Here is a 16,377-nt window from a genome sequence, read left to right on the forward strand (position 1 = left end):
CCGCAAGACAAACAAGCCCCCTCAGACTCACACTGTCTCTCAGTCTGTCTCATTCTCTTTCTCCATGTCCCCCTCTCTCTCCCTCTTTCTCCTTCTTTCTCCCTCAAACACAACAAAAATCGGTGCAGTACACACACACACACGCACGCACGCACACACACACACTGCACTCACATACACACATACACACACGCACAGACAGAAAAACATGCACCCATACACCCACGCACAGACACACATACAGGTGTTCAGTGGCATCCACGTATGGCACCATAGTGTGACATTAATTAGTTACATGTAGTCTGTTGGGCAGAKGGTGGGTGCAGAGCTTTTGAAACAACCACAGAACAAAACAATCTCTGATAGGAGTTCAAAAGAACAGAAATATAAGGCTACATGCATCATCGGAGACATCTGAGGGAGAAAAATCACACAGCATCGCTAATGGTCCTCATTATTATGCAAATGCCATTTTATTCAATTTTATCCCTTTCTCTCACTGGCCCATATGTGCAGTGAGTCCGCACAGAGGCAGACAGAGTGAGGCCCCATGCTAAGCACCTAGCCACATGGAAATACCTCCATCTGGGGTGCCCAGAGAGACTGTGTGTGTCAGTGTATGTGTGTGTGAGTGTGAGCATGCCCTGGTACCTGTCTCCAATACACAAGGGGTCCCATCTGTGCCAGTGCCCATGCCACCACAGCCAGGGGGCTGAGCACTGATCCTAGTGGGAATCATCACCAACCCGGGGGAAAGAGGACATGACTAGAACACTGGGAGTAATGTTTTCACTGACCCAGAGTTTATGAGCATTCTGATTATACTGCTGGTCACCACTGACCCAGAGTATGCTGCAGCAGTCACTGACCTAGAGTGTATCATCTATGAGTGGGGGCTGTGGGCCCATTCAGGGTCCCCAGTGACCCGGACAGAGGGGATGTAATGGGGACAGTGGAGTGTCAAACACTTGAGGTCATTGATAATGTGAGGCAATGGCTGCGCTGGGGCTCGTTACTGGTCTGGGTTACTGCCTCGTTGGTTTAGATATGATGGAAATGAGCTAATAGAAGCTGCGATGAGCATAGCTTCTCATAGTCATGACAGAAAGACTGGCGGCATTTCAGAACTCATTTGAAGCAGAATCAAAACAACTCAATTAAGCGTTGAAGAAAGTGGCAATGGAATGCTGTCACTCAGAGTAGCTGGACGCTGTTTTCTAACTTTCATCACTGATTTTGTTTTGACAGGTATACGATGTCTAATATGACTAATGATAACTGAGAAAAGTCACAATTAGACAATGGTAGATCAGTGACGATATTCTATGATGTTTGGCTTTAGGATTAGGAAGCCTATCAGAATATTCAGAAATTTAAATATTAAGATACTATTTTACATCTGCAAAGACTTAGCTTGTGAACACCCCCACTACACACACACACACACACACACACACGTGTGTGCACATGTACACTCAAACACTCACTCCCACTGCTTTAGACGCTTGTTGCAGATGTGCTAAAGGGTGAAAAAGGCATTTGAATAAAGTAGAATTCATGCACATGTATACACCCCAGTGGAGAATGCACATGGGAGAACGGAACCTAATGTAGAGCACTCCAACACAGCCTGGAGTCAAGAATGGAAATACAGAGGAGGCCTACAAAGAAAGGAACTGGAGAAATCAATAGCTGCAGATCATGTAGCATACAAATCAAATATCACAGATCTTCCYAACGCTGTGTGAACCTGCTCTCTGAAGACAAGAGGCTTAGCGCCAGGGAAGTGCATGCTTCCGTCTCTATCAGTGATCCAGAGCCTGAGTCAAAGACCACACACTCCCACCCACACCACACAGGCTTATACCACCCGAGCAAGAGAAGACATTCCATTACACAGTATCAACCCCAATTGCTTTCACAAAACTAGCATTAATATAGTGGTTAATTAAAAAGCCACAAGAAACTACCACACAGTTTCTTAGGTCAATCAGACTAGACAGGGAAATTAGTTTTTTGCATTACATTTTCTCACAAATGGTGAGCAGGAGAGATATTTCTGTATAAGATAGCTTTATGATATTGAAGGGTGTTGAGAACTCTACCAGAGTAGTTTGGGATTCACGTCGGCACTCAAYCAGATTTGTGATTGTTGTAGTGTGGGTTAGCAAAGTAAATTGAAGGTCTATTTTCAGTTTCTTTTCAGAAAGATTAACTTCATCCGACCTTCGAGGCCTCCTGAACAACATGAACAAAGGGGGAAGTGTTACAAAAGACAACAGTGAATCATAACATCACTGAGTCATCCTAACTTCAATCTGCTAATACAGACTGACTATCAGTTCACCCAGCAAAGGACAGAGCAGGACATCAACCATTATAGCAGGCAGCAGCACTGATACAGACGGATACAGAAAATCCAGAGTTCATAGAACAGAAGGCCAGAGTTCGTCCTGCTGTGGACCATAGACACACTTTTAAAATGTATATTGTCCATAACAAAAGGCCAGCCTGCATGGTAAACCACATCCACGTCATTCCATCTGCGGGCCAACGACGCACACGCTGAATGTTTCGAGTTCACATATTGCTTTTCATCCAGCTTAAATGCAGTAACACACAGAGTGCTCACCTCCCTGCTTTCCACCTGTCAATCATCTCAGGAGCCATGAATAAAGCCCGGCATTGGTACAGCCGGTCACCCTGTCGCTCAACTTTGTTCTAAAGAGAAGGAAAAAGACCAGGTGGAGCTGGGGAGGGAGGAATCCCTCTGTCTCTCTCCATTCCTTTCACATCCATCATTTTCTGTGGGCCTTCTCTGTAATCTCCCTGAASTGAGAATCACATTTTAATTAGGTCTATCCATTGTTAGCGTTCATCTCCCAGCTCCCAGTCCCTACATGCTGCTACGTGCTCACCCTGTTGGCTTTGCATCTCTGTCAAAGACGACACAGTCCCAGCTCCCTGTCAGCATCGAACATCTCCCTCATCTCTCTGCCTTTTCATTCTTTAACCGCTCCAGCTCCGATCACAATCTTGTCCTCCTGCCACCAACAACAAACCAGACAACAAAGTCCTCTGTTCTTTAAATGGAGTTTTGTTTTTTTGCTCAACCAATATGCTTCCTTGGAAAGAATACAACACAACAACAGAGACAGAAAATAAAGCATGCATAATATATCATATGTGAGGGAAGTGGCTGTGAACGCACAGAGCAGGAGACTGGTCCCACCTGTTAGCGTGTCACTCATCCTCTCCCCCAACACACATCGTTCCCGGGTGGAGCTGACATTTCTCTCCCTAACGTTTCCTTTCTCTTCCCTGTCTGCTGCTGGGCGGCTGACAGCCACTCCCCACATGGGGCGACTGAGGCTCTGGGAGAAAGCCATAGGAAGCCATGTTTTACCCAGACAAAAAGGAAACGAAGACGAAGCCATGCTTTGGAGTAAAAGCAGTGGAATAGGTAAAGAGGCTTAATATCGGAGACGAAACCAATGAGGACATGTTGTGGAACAGTGAACTATTGGCAAACATAGTTGAAGCAGTGCCCTTCTGGCTGGTGCTTGCATCCAGTGTATGATTTAGTGCGTTGTGGTACAGGACTAACAATGCACTACGCTGAGCCTTAAGGACCCGTGGTTCTTATTGTCAGTGCATGCATGGATAATCTTAATAGGGTTATTGCTCTTTGCCATGGTTAAAGGCTTTTCCATGGACCTAGATGTCTGTGTGTATTAGGCATAGTGCACAGCACAGGAGGTTGTTGGCACCTTAACTGGGGAGGACGGGCTCGTGGTAATGGCTGGAGCAGAAAAGGTGGAATGGTATCAAACACATCAAACACAAGGTTTCCATGTGTTTGATGCCTTTCCATTTGCGCCGTTCCAGCCATCATTATGAGCCGTCGTCCCCTCAACAGCCTCTACTGGTGCACAGCATATATGGATGTAGTATTGTGGTTTGAGCACTCTTTACATAGCAAAGGGAAAGCATATCTCTGTATCTGGCACACCTAAGTACACTTGGCTGCAGAGAGAAAGCTRGGCGTAAGGAGGGGAAAATGTTTACGGCAAACACACTGTTGTCTACACAGATATCACAGGGCAGATTTATTTGGAGGCCAAACGCTCCATTAGTTGGGGTTTTTAATTAGCACATTTGTGAGAGAGGGTCATTAGGAATGACTTACAGCTCTGAGAGAGGGATGAGAGGGCCTGCTAAGGGAAAAGGCAGAAACACTGCTGACTCCACCTCTGACACCACAACACATAGATCTATCTACCCACTGGTCACAGACGTCAATTCAATGTCTATTCCACGTTGGTTCAATGTAATTWCATTGAAATGACCTGGAAACAACGTTGATTCAACCAGTGTGTGCCCAGTGYGTATCTATCTATCCTTCCATCCATCCATCTGTGCCACCAGCCAAAACAACAGCAAAAATGTCAATACAACGCTCTGCAAACACAACACACATAAGATGGCACCGGAGAAGAAGGCTGACGGTTTACGTGTCCCTAATCGATTATGTTTTTTTACTTATTTTGTACATAACGTTGCCGCTACCATCTCTTATGTCTGAAAATTACTTGTGGACATCAGAACTGCGATTACTCACCACGAACTGGCAGAATCCTTTTTTTCCTTTAWCAACTCCGACGAGCCCGACGTGAAGGACATACTGCTTTCCCGTGAACAGGCCCAGACACCGGTCATTTGTGTGAAGAGAAGGCKGAGAAAAAGGGGCCGGAGGGCGGGCTGCCTTCTGAGAATTCGAAGGCGATCMAATAAACCCCCAATGCCTTCCATTCTGCTAGCAAACGTGCATCTTTGGAAAATAAAATCAATGACCTACGRGGTAGATTAAACTACCAAAGGGACATTAAAAACTGTAATATCTTATGCTTCACAGAGTTGTGGCTGAACGACGACATTATCAACATCCAGCTGGCTGGTTATATGCTGTATCGGCAGGATAGAACAGTGGCGTCTGGTAAGACAAGGGGCTGTGGACTATGTACTTTTGTAAACAACAACTGGTGCATGATATCTAAGMAAGTCTCAAGGTTTTMCTCGCCTGAGGTAGAGTATCTCTTGATAAGCTGTAGACCACARTATCTACCTAGAGAGTTTTCATCTGTTTTTATCATAGCTGTCTACATACCACCACAGACTGAAGCTGGCACTAAGACCGCACTCAATGAGCTGTATTCCGCCATGAGCAAACAGGAAAATGCTCACCCAGAGGTGGAGCGCCTAGTGGCCGGGGACTTTAATGCAGGGAAACTTAAATCTGTCTTACCAAATTTCTATCAGCCTGTTAAATGTGCAAACAGAGGGAAAAACTCTGGACCACCTTTACTTCACACACAGAAACACATACAAAGCTCTCCTTCGCCCTCCATTTGGCAAAAATCTGATCATAATTCTATCCTCCTGATTCCTGCTTAAAAGCAAAAATTTAAGCAGGAAGCAGCATTGACCCGATCAATAAAAAGGAAAGTGGTCAGATGAAGCAGATGCTAAGCTACAGGAACTGTTTTGCTAGCACAGACTGGAATATGTTCGGGATTTTCTCCGATAGCATTGAGGAGTACACCACATAAGTCATTGGCTTCATCAATAAGTGCATCGATGACGTCATCCCACAGTGACCGTACGTACATACTAGAGGTCGACCGATTATGAATTTAACGCCATCACCCGGATACCGATTATTGGAGGACAAAAAAGCCGATACCGATTAATCGGCCGATTAAAAAAAAGTATGTATTTATATATAATATATAATATATATATATATATATATATATATATATATCATAATCACACAAACACATTTTTGTAATAATGACAATTGCAACAATACTGAATGAACAATGAACACTTTTATTTTAACTTAATATAATACATAAATAAAAATCAATTTAGTCTCAAATAACATGAGAACATATGTTAAAACAAAGTTTTAGGTTGTAGTGCAGAAAGCAGAGCTTGTCTGCATGGTCCCCTGTCAGTCTACTCCTCCGCGAAACACAGACCTATTTGAAGTAGATCAAGACATTCTCTATGGAAGACATGAACGTAAAATACAAAGGAAGAACCCTTTAAGTCAGCCGCAAGTTATTACAGGAATTATAAGCGTCGACTATTTCTCTCTGAACCATATACCTTTGACTAATCCGGAAACTATCACCTCAAAAACAAAACGTTTATTCCGTTCCGTATTTTATCTAACGGGTGGCATCCATGAGTCTAAATATTCCTGTTATATTGCACAACCTTCAATGTTATGTCATTATTACGTAAATTCTGGCAAATTAGTTCGCAAAGAGCCAGGCGGCCCAAACTGTTGCATATACCCTGACTCTGCGTGCAATGAACGCAAGAGAAATGACACAATTTCACCTGGTTAATATTGCCTGCTAACCTGGATTTCTTTTAGCTAAATATGCAGGTTTAAAAATATATACTTGTGTATTGATTTTAAGAAAGGCATTGCATGTTTTATGGTTAAGTACACATTGGAGCAATGACAGTCATTGATTGATTGTTTTTTATAAGATAAGTTTAATGATAGCTAGCAACTTACCTTAGCTTACTGCATTCGCGTAACAGGCAGGCTCCTCATGGAGTGCAATGTAATCAGGTGTTAGAGCATTGGACTAGTTAACTGTAAGGTTGCAAGATTGGATCCCTCGAGCTGACAAGGTTAAAAATCTGTCGTTCTGCCCCTGAACGAGATAGAACGTTCCTAGGCCGTCATTGAAGATAAGAATGTGTTCTTAACTGACTTGCCTACTTAAATAAAGATTAAATAAAGGTGTAAAAAAAAATATTCAAAAAAATCGGCAAATCGGCGCCCAAAAATACCGATTTCCGATTGTTATGAAAACTTGAAATCGACCCTAATTAATCAGCCATTCCGATTAATCGGTCGACCTCTAGTACATACCCCAACCAGAGGCCATGGATTATAGGCAACATCCGCACTGAGCTAAAGGCTAGAGCTGCCGCTTTCAAGGAGCGGGACTCCAACCTGGAAGCTTATAAGAAATCTCYCTATGCCCTCCGATGAACCATCAAACAGGCAAAGCGTTAATACAGGACTAAGATCGAATCGTACTACACCGGCTCTGACGCTCYTCGGATGTGGCAGGGCTTGCAAACCATTACAGACTACAAATGGAAGTACAGCCGAGAGCTGCCCAGTGACACGAGACTACCAGACGAGCTAAACTACTTCAATGCTCGCTTCGAGGAAAATAACACTGAAACATGCATGAGATCACCAGCTGTTCTGGAAGACTGTGTGATCACGCTCTTCGCAGCAGATGTAAGTAAGACCTTTAATACTTCATGGGGATCAGGCCCCCTTTTCTCCATTTCCGCCTGAATGACGTGCCCAAAGCAAACTGCCTGTCGCTCAGGACCTGAAGCCAGGATATGTATATTGTTGGTACCATTGGAAAGAAAACACTTTGAAGTTTGTAGAAATGTTAAAATAATGTWGGAGAATATAACACAATAGGAGAAAATCCAAAGAAAAACCAACCGGATTCTTATTTTTTTTTAAATGCAAGAGAAAGCTCATAATGTAAAATAGCTCCCAGYGTGTCAGCAGTCTGTGTTCAAAGTTTCATGCTTGTAAAAAACAAATATGAAATAAGAGTTTTTGTATGAGGACACAGTATTGAAAATCAGTGTCTTCGCGCTCCATGATGAAGTTGCGCTCCTGCTAAAATCGGTTTCCTATTGAACATACTTCTTTCCGAAAGATATATTATATTTTAATTACATTTTAGGGTGTCTGAGGAGTAAATACAAATGTATTTTGACTTGTTGAAACAAAGTTTAGGGGTAGATTTTCYGYTTCCTTTCTCTGCAAGTTGAACGAGTGGATTACTCAAATCGATATACGGACGTTTTTGGATCAAAAAAAAAGATTTTATCTAACAAAATGACACTACATGATATCTCTGGGACCCTTTGGATGAAAAATCAGAGGAAGACACAAAGGTCCACCAGAGAACATTCCCTTGGGACCATTACGTGATGTCCTACCCTGCAAACAGACCCTGCTCCTACCCTGCTCACATCAACACCATCATCCCAGAAACCCTAGACCCACTCCAATTTACATACAGCCCAAAGAGATCCACAGATGATGCAATCTCTATTGCACCTCACACTGCCCTTTCCCACATGGACAAAAGTAACACCTATGTGAGAATGCTATTCATGGACTACAGCTCAGCGTTCAACACCATAGTGCCCTAAAAGRGCATCAATCAATCAATAAGGTGGGACTAAACACCTCCCTCTGCAACTGGATCCTGGACTTCCTGACGGTCTGCCCCCAGGTGGTAAGGGTAGGAAACAACACATCCGCCACGCTGATCCTCGAAACAGGGGCCCCTCAGGGGTGCGTGCTCAGTCCCCTCCGGTGCTCCCTGTTCACTCATGACTGCATGGCCAGGCACGACTCCAACACCATTATTAAGTTTGCCGATGACACGACAGTGGTAGGCCTGATCACCGACAATGACAAGACAGCCTATAGGGAGGAGGTCAGAGACCTGGCCATGTGGTGCCAGGACAACAACCTCTCCCTCAACGTGATCATGACAAAGGAGACGATTAAGGACTACAGGAAAAAGAGGATCTATCACACCCACATTCTCAGCGACGYGGCTGTAGTGGAGCAGGTTGAGAGCTTCAATTTCCTTGGTTRCCACATCACCAACAAACTAACATTGTCCAAGCAAACCAAGACAGTCGTGAAAAGGGCACGACAAAACCTATTCCKCCTCAGGAGACTGAAAAGATTTGGCATGGGTCCTCAGATCCTCAAAAGGTTATACAGCTGCACCATTGAGAGCATCCTGACTAGTTGCATCACTGCCTGGTATGGCAGTGATGCAACTAGTCCACTGCCATGGTATAGAGGTCCATCCAGGACCTCTATACCAGGCGGTGTCAGAGGAAGGCCCTAAAAATTGTCAAAGACTCCAGCCACCCTAGTCATAGACTGTTCTCTCTGCTACCGCACGGCAAGCGGTACCGGAGCGCCAAGTCTAGGTCCAAGAGGTTTCTAAACAGCTTCTACCCCAAGCCATAAGACTCCTGAACATCTAATCAAATGGCTACCCAGACTATTTGTATTTCCCCCCCCTCTTTTACACCGCTGCTACTCTCTGTTGTTATCATCTATGCATAGTCACTTTAATAACTCTACCTACATGTACATATTACCTCAATTACCCCTGCACATTGACTCTGTACCGGTACCCCCCTGTATATAGTCTCGCTTTTGCTATTTATTTTTAAACTGCATTGTTGGTTAGGGGCTCGTAAGTAAGCATTTCACGGTAAGATTCACCTGTTGTATTCGACGCATGTGACTAATACAATTAGATTTTGATTTGATTTGTCACTAACACTGTCTGCACATGTCTACCCTCTAAAAAACACACAAATAGCCCAAACAAATCCCCGCCTTAGTTCACAACCCTGAATCGCTCATTTTACAAACACAAAACACTTTACAAACACAAAACACTTTACAAACACAAAACACCAGACTACAAACTACTATTAGATACAACACACACACTGCAACTCACAGAGAATTCAGGATCGTACCGTTTTCAGGGTGCTCCATTTCCCCGATGCTGCCATCCGGGGTGGTCCTCTCGTAGTGGTCCTCYGGCAGGGTCAGTGGCCCGATGCGGGGGCCTGATGATGACTTACTGCTGGGCGTCTCGGATTCCTCCAGGCCACTGTCATAGTAACTGTGCTGAGATGCATCCTGCAGATCCTGCACCGGATTGGCTGTGGAGAATGTCACTCTGCGATGGGGGAGCTGAAAACAGAATAGAGCTCCATCAACATAAAAGTCTAACAGAAACCTTCTTAATAGAGGAGCATAATGATAAACGACAGAAGACCCTGTCCTATATAAAGCATAGACTCAACTCTATTAGCTGTAATGGAGTTGACTGCAGGGGGAATCTCCCTCTTACAGAGATAAGTTTACGAAATGGCCAGTTGCCATCTTCAACAATGGAAAGATGACTTCTCATGGCACACACACAAGCACAATCCCTCGCCCACGCACACCCCTCGTAACACTGAGGAAACCACTGATACAGCAGAAAATGCCTTATTGCCTATTCTGTGCTGCTAAGAGTCTGTGGTGGAGATCAATAACCCAGGTCTGTACTCCACTCTCCCCTTCTCCATCCTCCCCTCTTCTTTCAGGCAAACTAAACAGATCCATTTTAGCAGGGATTGGAAGCATTTGGACAGTCATTTTAGCACGTATYCTGTACAGGAACCAGCTTTTAGAGCATACATTACCATCAACACTGGGTTGTTAATCAGGCCTACCAGACCACTAATGCTGCCACGATGGTTTTGTTATTATCAATCATTTATAATCTAGCAATTCTTAATTTACTCTCTCTTCTCCCTTTTCATTCATTCTGTCTTCCTTTCTTTCTTTATTTCACTCACAATCAGTACATCCTATCTGTGTTCTGAAGTGCTGGCCAACATATGCTGTGTGTAAACTTCCTCCTCCCACATGCCCCAGTGCAAATGGTCATGGCCATACAAAAAGCCCKTCGTTAACATTTGCACGGGAAAAGTTAGTGAGCTATATCCATCAATTTAAMCCTTACTGAGTGAGATGTTTCCTACTTCTAWAATCTCTCTCTCTCTCACTGTGTTTGTGTGTGTTTGTGAGTGTGTCTTAGGGCATAATCTTTTATGTGTTTCCTCCCTTAATTACATTKTTTGATTTGAAATAAGGACCATAATGTGACGTTTTGACGACTGGTAAAACAAATGTCTTGAGAACCTCTTACAAACGTCCTAACATGCTTCTTAACGACGTCCTGGTAAATGACAGGGAACTACACAAAGGTCCGCCAGAGAACATTCCCTTGGGACCATTACGTGATGTCCTACCCTGCAAACAAAAATGTATTGTTAGGACATCCCTGGAGCGTCACAAAATTGTTGCCTAAAGTGGTCAGGATGTTGTGTCATGGTCCCCTGCAGGTTTWGTCTAGTTCCCGGTTTGTCCCGGAGATGTCCCCAATAATGTTTTTAGGATGTTCTTGGGATGTTGTGTCATGGTCCCCTGSAGGTTRRMTCTAGTTCCCYGTTTMMRRCSYYGYWMMRCCCAAMYARYTTTTTAGGACATTCTCGGAATGTTGTGTCATGGTCCCCTGGCATCCTAAAAATGATTCCGGAACTAGACAAAAGCTCCAGGGGACCATTTATTTGTATTTATRTAACCAGGCAAGTCAGTTAAGAACAAATTCTTATTTACAATGACGGCCTAGGAACAGTGGGTTGTTCAAGGGCAGAACGACAGATTTTTACATTGTCAGCTTGGGGATTCAATCTAGCAACCTATCGGTTACTGGCCCAARGCTCTAACCACTAGGCTACCTGCCGCCCCTGCCGACCATAACATAACGTCCTAACTACTTTAGGTGACCATGTTGTGACGTTCTAGGGACATCGTAACAGCAAATTTTGTTTGCAGGGACGTTCCTTTGGGACATTCACGCAACGTCCTGAAGACTWGTAAAATTAAAGTCCTGAGAACYACCTAWAAAGGTAATGACATGGTCCTCWGTGACAACCTGGAAACMTACAGGTAACTAGAAAAAGGTTCCCCAGAGAATGTTCCCTTGGGACCATCATGCAACGTCCCCTTGTGGTCATCGAATGTCCCACAGATAACGTCCTGTAGGTACCAAATAGGAACCTTTTTGCAACATTGTCTAATTGACATCAAAACGTTCTCAGAACGTCASTGGGATAACGTCTGGCCAAGAKTTAATGGGACCTAATCGGAATGTCATCTAATGTCCTTAGGACATCCCCTCTTTGCTGGTTTGCTTTACTAGGACGAACCGAGGTAATGGTATTCTCAAGGAGAACTCTCAGACTGTGATTAAAGGTCTCCAAGGCAGACACATTACTATTTAAATGTAAGGGGGCATTTAGTTGTTTAAATATGGATTCTTGCTTAAACTGCTCCTCCAGGCATAGCTACAGAGTCAGCATTTTGGTAGGCTGGGAGGCCGAGAGGCTGGGGCTACGCAGATGGGAAATAAGATTCCCCCTTTTAGTCTGAACACAACTACTCCACCAGGCCTGGAGGGGGTACAAAGAGGAGACAGAGAGGGGGGTGGAGCAGTGGAGGGGGAATCAGGCTGGTAGTCGGGATCAACGCTTGGGGCTAGAGGCGACTTGGAGGAGATTCTAGAGGACTGGAGGCTGGAAACTTGGAAAGACTTAGAGCTGGGGGTGGGGCTAAAGCAAAATCAGAGAGGACTGTATGTAAATGTGAATATCTAATCAATCTGATCAGTGTCACATAGAATGATCCTTCCTTGCTCAATGTCACATGGTTTGATCATGATATGAGTGCAAAAGAATATACAGATGGGATTTGTCTGAATCAGAGAGTTTGAGGCCCAGACTGAGGATTCGTCTGGCCTGGCACAGTAGAGCGTAAATGATGCCCTGTAGCTGACTGATGGAGCTGGCTGTTCTTCTCACAGTAGGTGTGGTCTGGTGAGAAGTGTTGCTCTAATGGAAGGAGAGACATTCTCAGTTCAGCATGGGCCTYTTGAGGCCGGTGGGAGAGCGTTTTTGTTGTCTGTGAGTGATTCATTCACACCATTACTCCTGCATCCTGTCATTTGAAACGGTGTGAACAGTGAMATTTGTCATTAGTGGCAGCTACATTCACACTGGCTGATGCTGGCTACAATAATGCAGGGCTTCACTGTGACAACATTATGGCATTTCAAGGCCACTGCACTCATTGTTAAGTGCATGATTTCCTGGGTATAGAAAGGTTTTCCCATGGAGAGAAATGTAGTCTCAGAGACAGTGAAGAGCATGAATACACATGAATATAACTCACCAAATGGCAATATAAAAGGGTTTGTTAATCTAGCCAACTATGTGCTCGCTCTCTCCTCTCTGTCTCTATCCCCTTCTTTATAAAAAATAATGTTTTCTCCTCCTTCATCCTTATCCTCTGTTCTCCATCCTATCTAGTCTCATCTCCCTCTACCCTAATTCATGTTGACCCCCGTATAGTGGCTCCCTCTTGTCCCTGCCTCTTGCCCCTGTCCCCCTCCCTCTCTCCCCCTCTGTCTCTTGTCCTCTAGTTTTCTGGTAGCTGTGTCTCTTTGATAAGTCTGCAGTTTTGAAGACTCCAGTTCCACACTACTTGCCTCCAAGCTATTGCACCTACAATACAAAAACAACTATATGATAGAGAAAGGGAGAAAGGGAGAGAGAGCAAGAGAGAAAACAAGAGGGGGTTCGGTCAGCAACAGAGAAGACGGGAGTGAAATCTAAAAAATAAAAACACATCTGAATGCAATTCTTTCACTTCTGCTTCACTTTATARGATTTTATGCTTGCTGCATCTCTTCAGAGGTGCACTCCTTCATTGTCATATTTGTTCGTGCAGCTCATCTTTCCTGTGCTCTCCTCCACGCCTTCAGAGAACGCGGCTCATTGATCCCCGCGTACACGCCCAGACTGCCAGAGCCACAGCGTACTCACAACACACTGTAACTAACTMGGAATGCTGCTAGGATTTACATGCAGGGCGGCTAACAAACTGTCAAGAGTTTACAAAACATACAGGGACTCTAACTAACGCCAGAGCTTGAGTTGAACAAGGCACTGTTTATACTGCTATAAACCTATACGACAGTATTGGATAGAGAGTTTCAGACACACATGCATTGCATTTTGTTATGCTAGGATTTAATTGATCTTGGCAAAACTATGTCAAATGATTATGTAATGAATCTCCAGATTAACTTTCAAGAAAAATCCTGGACTCCCTTACACATACTGTGAACCAAAATAGATCACAAGAGGCAACTCCCATACTAGAACTAGCCTTGCAGTAAAGCATCTGACTTTGATCAGTTAGAAAAMAGGTAAATTGCTAAACTCCTCTTACTGGAATTGGTAGTTGTTACAAGCCCATTTACCCCCACTTCCTTCTAAAATCTCTACCTTGGCTCTGATTGTCCTAGCTAGACCATTACCCATTTCTATCCCCGTTTCTCTCTCTTTCTCTGCTGTCTGTTCAATGCTCCCTGCAATTCTCTCTACCTCCCTGGAAAAATCCTACTCTCCCACCATACTCTCCCCGTTGTCTCAGTCTCAATCTCTCTCCGCACTGCTCTCTCTCCCTCCATCTTCCTCTATCCATCCTTTTCTGTCTCTCTGTCACTCTCCCTATCTTTGGCAGAGTAGCTTGCCATTGGGATTTAGAGGAAATTGAATTGAATTATGAAGGAATTTCTCTGCAGTACGATTGGCATAATTTCCCCCCTCACAATAAAACATCATTCTCATATCTCTCGGTGTGGGAGAATGAAAATAGGCCGTGCACAATTCTTTCTCTCATCCTTTTAAATTGAATTTTTCATATCACAAGGCCACGGAGACATCTGCCATTTCCTTTAAGATGGGCAGAAAACCCATTTCATAACATCCAAAAGGCACAAACTGTGATTCAATGGGGAAAAGTTCTACTTCCAACAGCAGTGTATGTATTCCTCAACACTGAATGATAACAAAGGGCAGCATAGATCTCTGCAACTTGCAAAGGTAAAAGCATACCAGTACTATGAATTGTATATGTTTGCCTTCACAACCCATTTGGAGCACTTCATTCAAACCTTAGTGGAGCTGAGTGTCTTATTCCTAACCTCACTCTCTCTCTCCCACTCCTGTTGTCTCTGCCTCTCCCTTGGGCATATGAGGCTTTCTGTGTTTTTTCTATATTAAACTGTACTGTGTACAAATAAAGAGGTAGTGGGTCTCATTCAATCTCCACTCCTTTTGTTTTATTGACAAACAAMGTAGGCTTTTACAGAAGATGAGAAAATGCTGTCTACATTAACATAATGAGAAAATGACAGTAATTGTCATCATTTACAATACCTCACCCATTCCAAGCAACGYGAAATGTTAAAAACCTCCCTGTAGAATATGAAATAAAGTCACACAAGGCTTTGTCAATCAGGCCAGAAAGAGGGTGTGGAGGAGAGGAGAGATGGAGAAAGCCAGACACCAGAGAAATTAATCCACAATATCCACTCCCTAGTGGGTACCTTAGTCCCCCTCAAAGTTCTCTCTTTCAGGGTGAATATCTCTATTCCTGCACTATCGGGCTGGAAGGCATGCATGGAGCTCCAATTGCTTAAAAGAAGTGGAACATAATGGGGTTGTGAAGTGAGATGACAAAGCCTTCAAGCATGCTTAAAACTTTTTTCTGGGCTTCCTCTTCCTTTTTTTCCCTTCTTAGTCTTTTTTCCAGAATGTCTATTAATAGCTTCTCACACCCTTGGTGATCGACTTCATTTGTTAGCCTACATAGGAGATGGAAGTTCTGATTGACAAGTCATTTTATGAGGAAGGGGATCTTGGAAATGCATCTGCATCTCACTCCTGCGCTCTAAGTAATCCGTTGGAAACAACTTGACGGGTTTTCCATGTGTCCCTTCATCTTATCAAATCAAGGAACTGATGACATTAAAAAATCATGCTTAATTAGATCCGGAGCTGCCTTTTTCATCTCTGGCTACAAGCACCCTGCCACTGCCAAAGCAGTGGGACATGTTCCCTCCATTGATCTATCTCAGCAGACCAGGGGATTCAGCAGGGCCCTAACACTGTGAAACGAGGCAGAAAAAAAACGACATACCAAAAATCATCAGATCAAGAGATTATTCTATCTGAGCTAGCCAGATGTGCTGTGTGTCCTCTATTGCCTCTCAATCACATTGCTTGGCAGGCTAGATAGAATGTAGTCGGAAAAAAACCTAAAGGTATCAAAGGCTGAGAAGCATCAAAGCCTAGCAAACAAACAGTCCAGATGATCCAGTGGTACATACATACTGTAGCAGTGTTTATTAGTGGTGTGAGGCTTAGCTGTTTGTTCACCCACATCCGACCGCAATTGCAAACATCCCAACCCATCCGCAACCCCCAACTATATATGATAAAGGGAAAATCTGAGGCCCGCACCCGACCCTAACTCGCAAAGACACAATGAGCTGTTGGCTACAGTCACAGGCCGCGTAATGATTTATTTGACAGAGGGTGCATGATTTTCTTTTGCCTGATTTAGATATGTTTCTGCTTATAATTTCCAACATTTTGGTAGGCMATTTGTTAGTCAACTTGTCTATAATTAGATACATGCAGCTTCTCTTCTGTCATTATACAGTATGTTGCCCWWGAAGAKTACATAAACCCTTGCTCAGCAGAATAATGTCATAAATCGATCAAATAAATGCTTCAATC

General features: G+C 43.8%; 1 protein-coding gene across 1 annotated transcript in view; it reads right to left on the minus strand.

The window, feature by feature from the left end:
• The window catches only part of LOC111951084 (protocadherin-1-like), a 90,871-nt gene that overhangs the window by 9,969 nt on the left and 64,525 nt on the right, over nt 1-16,377 (minus strand). Inside the window, exon 4 of the mRNA XM_023969087.1 lies at nt 9,649-9,868. Within this exon, the coding sequence (XP_023824855.1) occupies nt 9,649-9,868 (220 nt within the window). The remainder of the gene's footprint in view (nt 1-9,648; nt 9,869-16,377) is intronic.

The sequence above is a fragment of the Salvelinus sp. IW2-2015 genome, linkage group LG23 (genome assembly GCF_002910315.2).
Source record: "Salvelinus sp. IW2-2015 linkage group LG23, ASM291031v2, whole genome shotgun sequence".
Lineage (NCBI taxonomy): Eukaryota > Metazoa > Chordata > Actinopteri > Salmoniformes > Salmonidae > Salvelinus > Salvelinus sp. IW2-2015.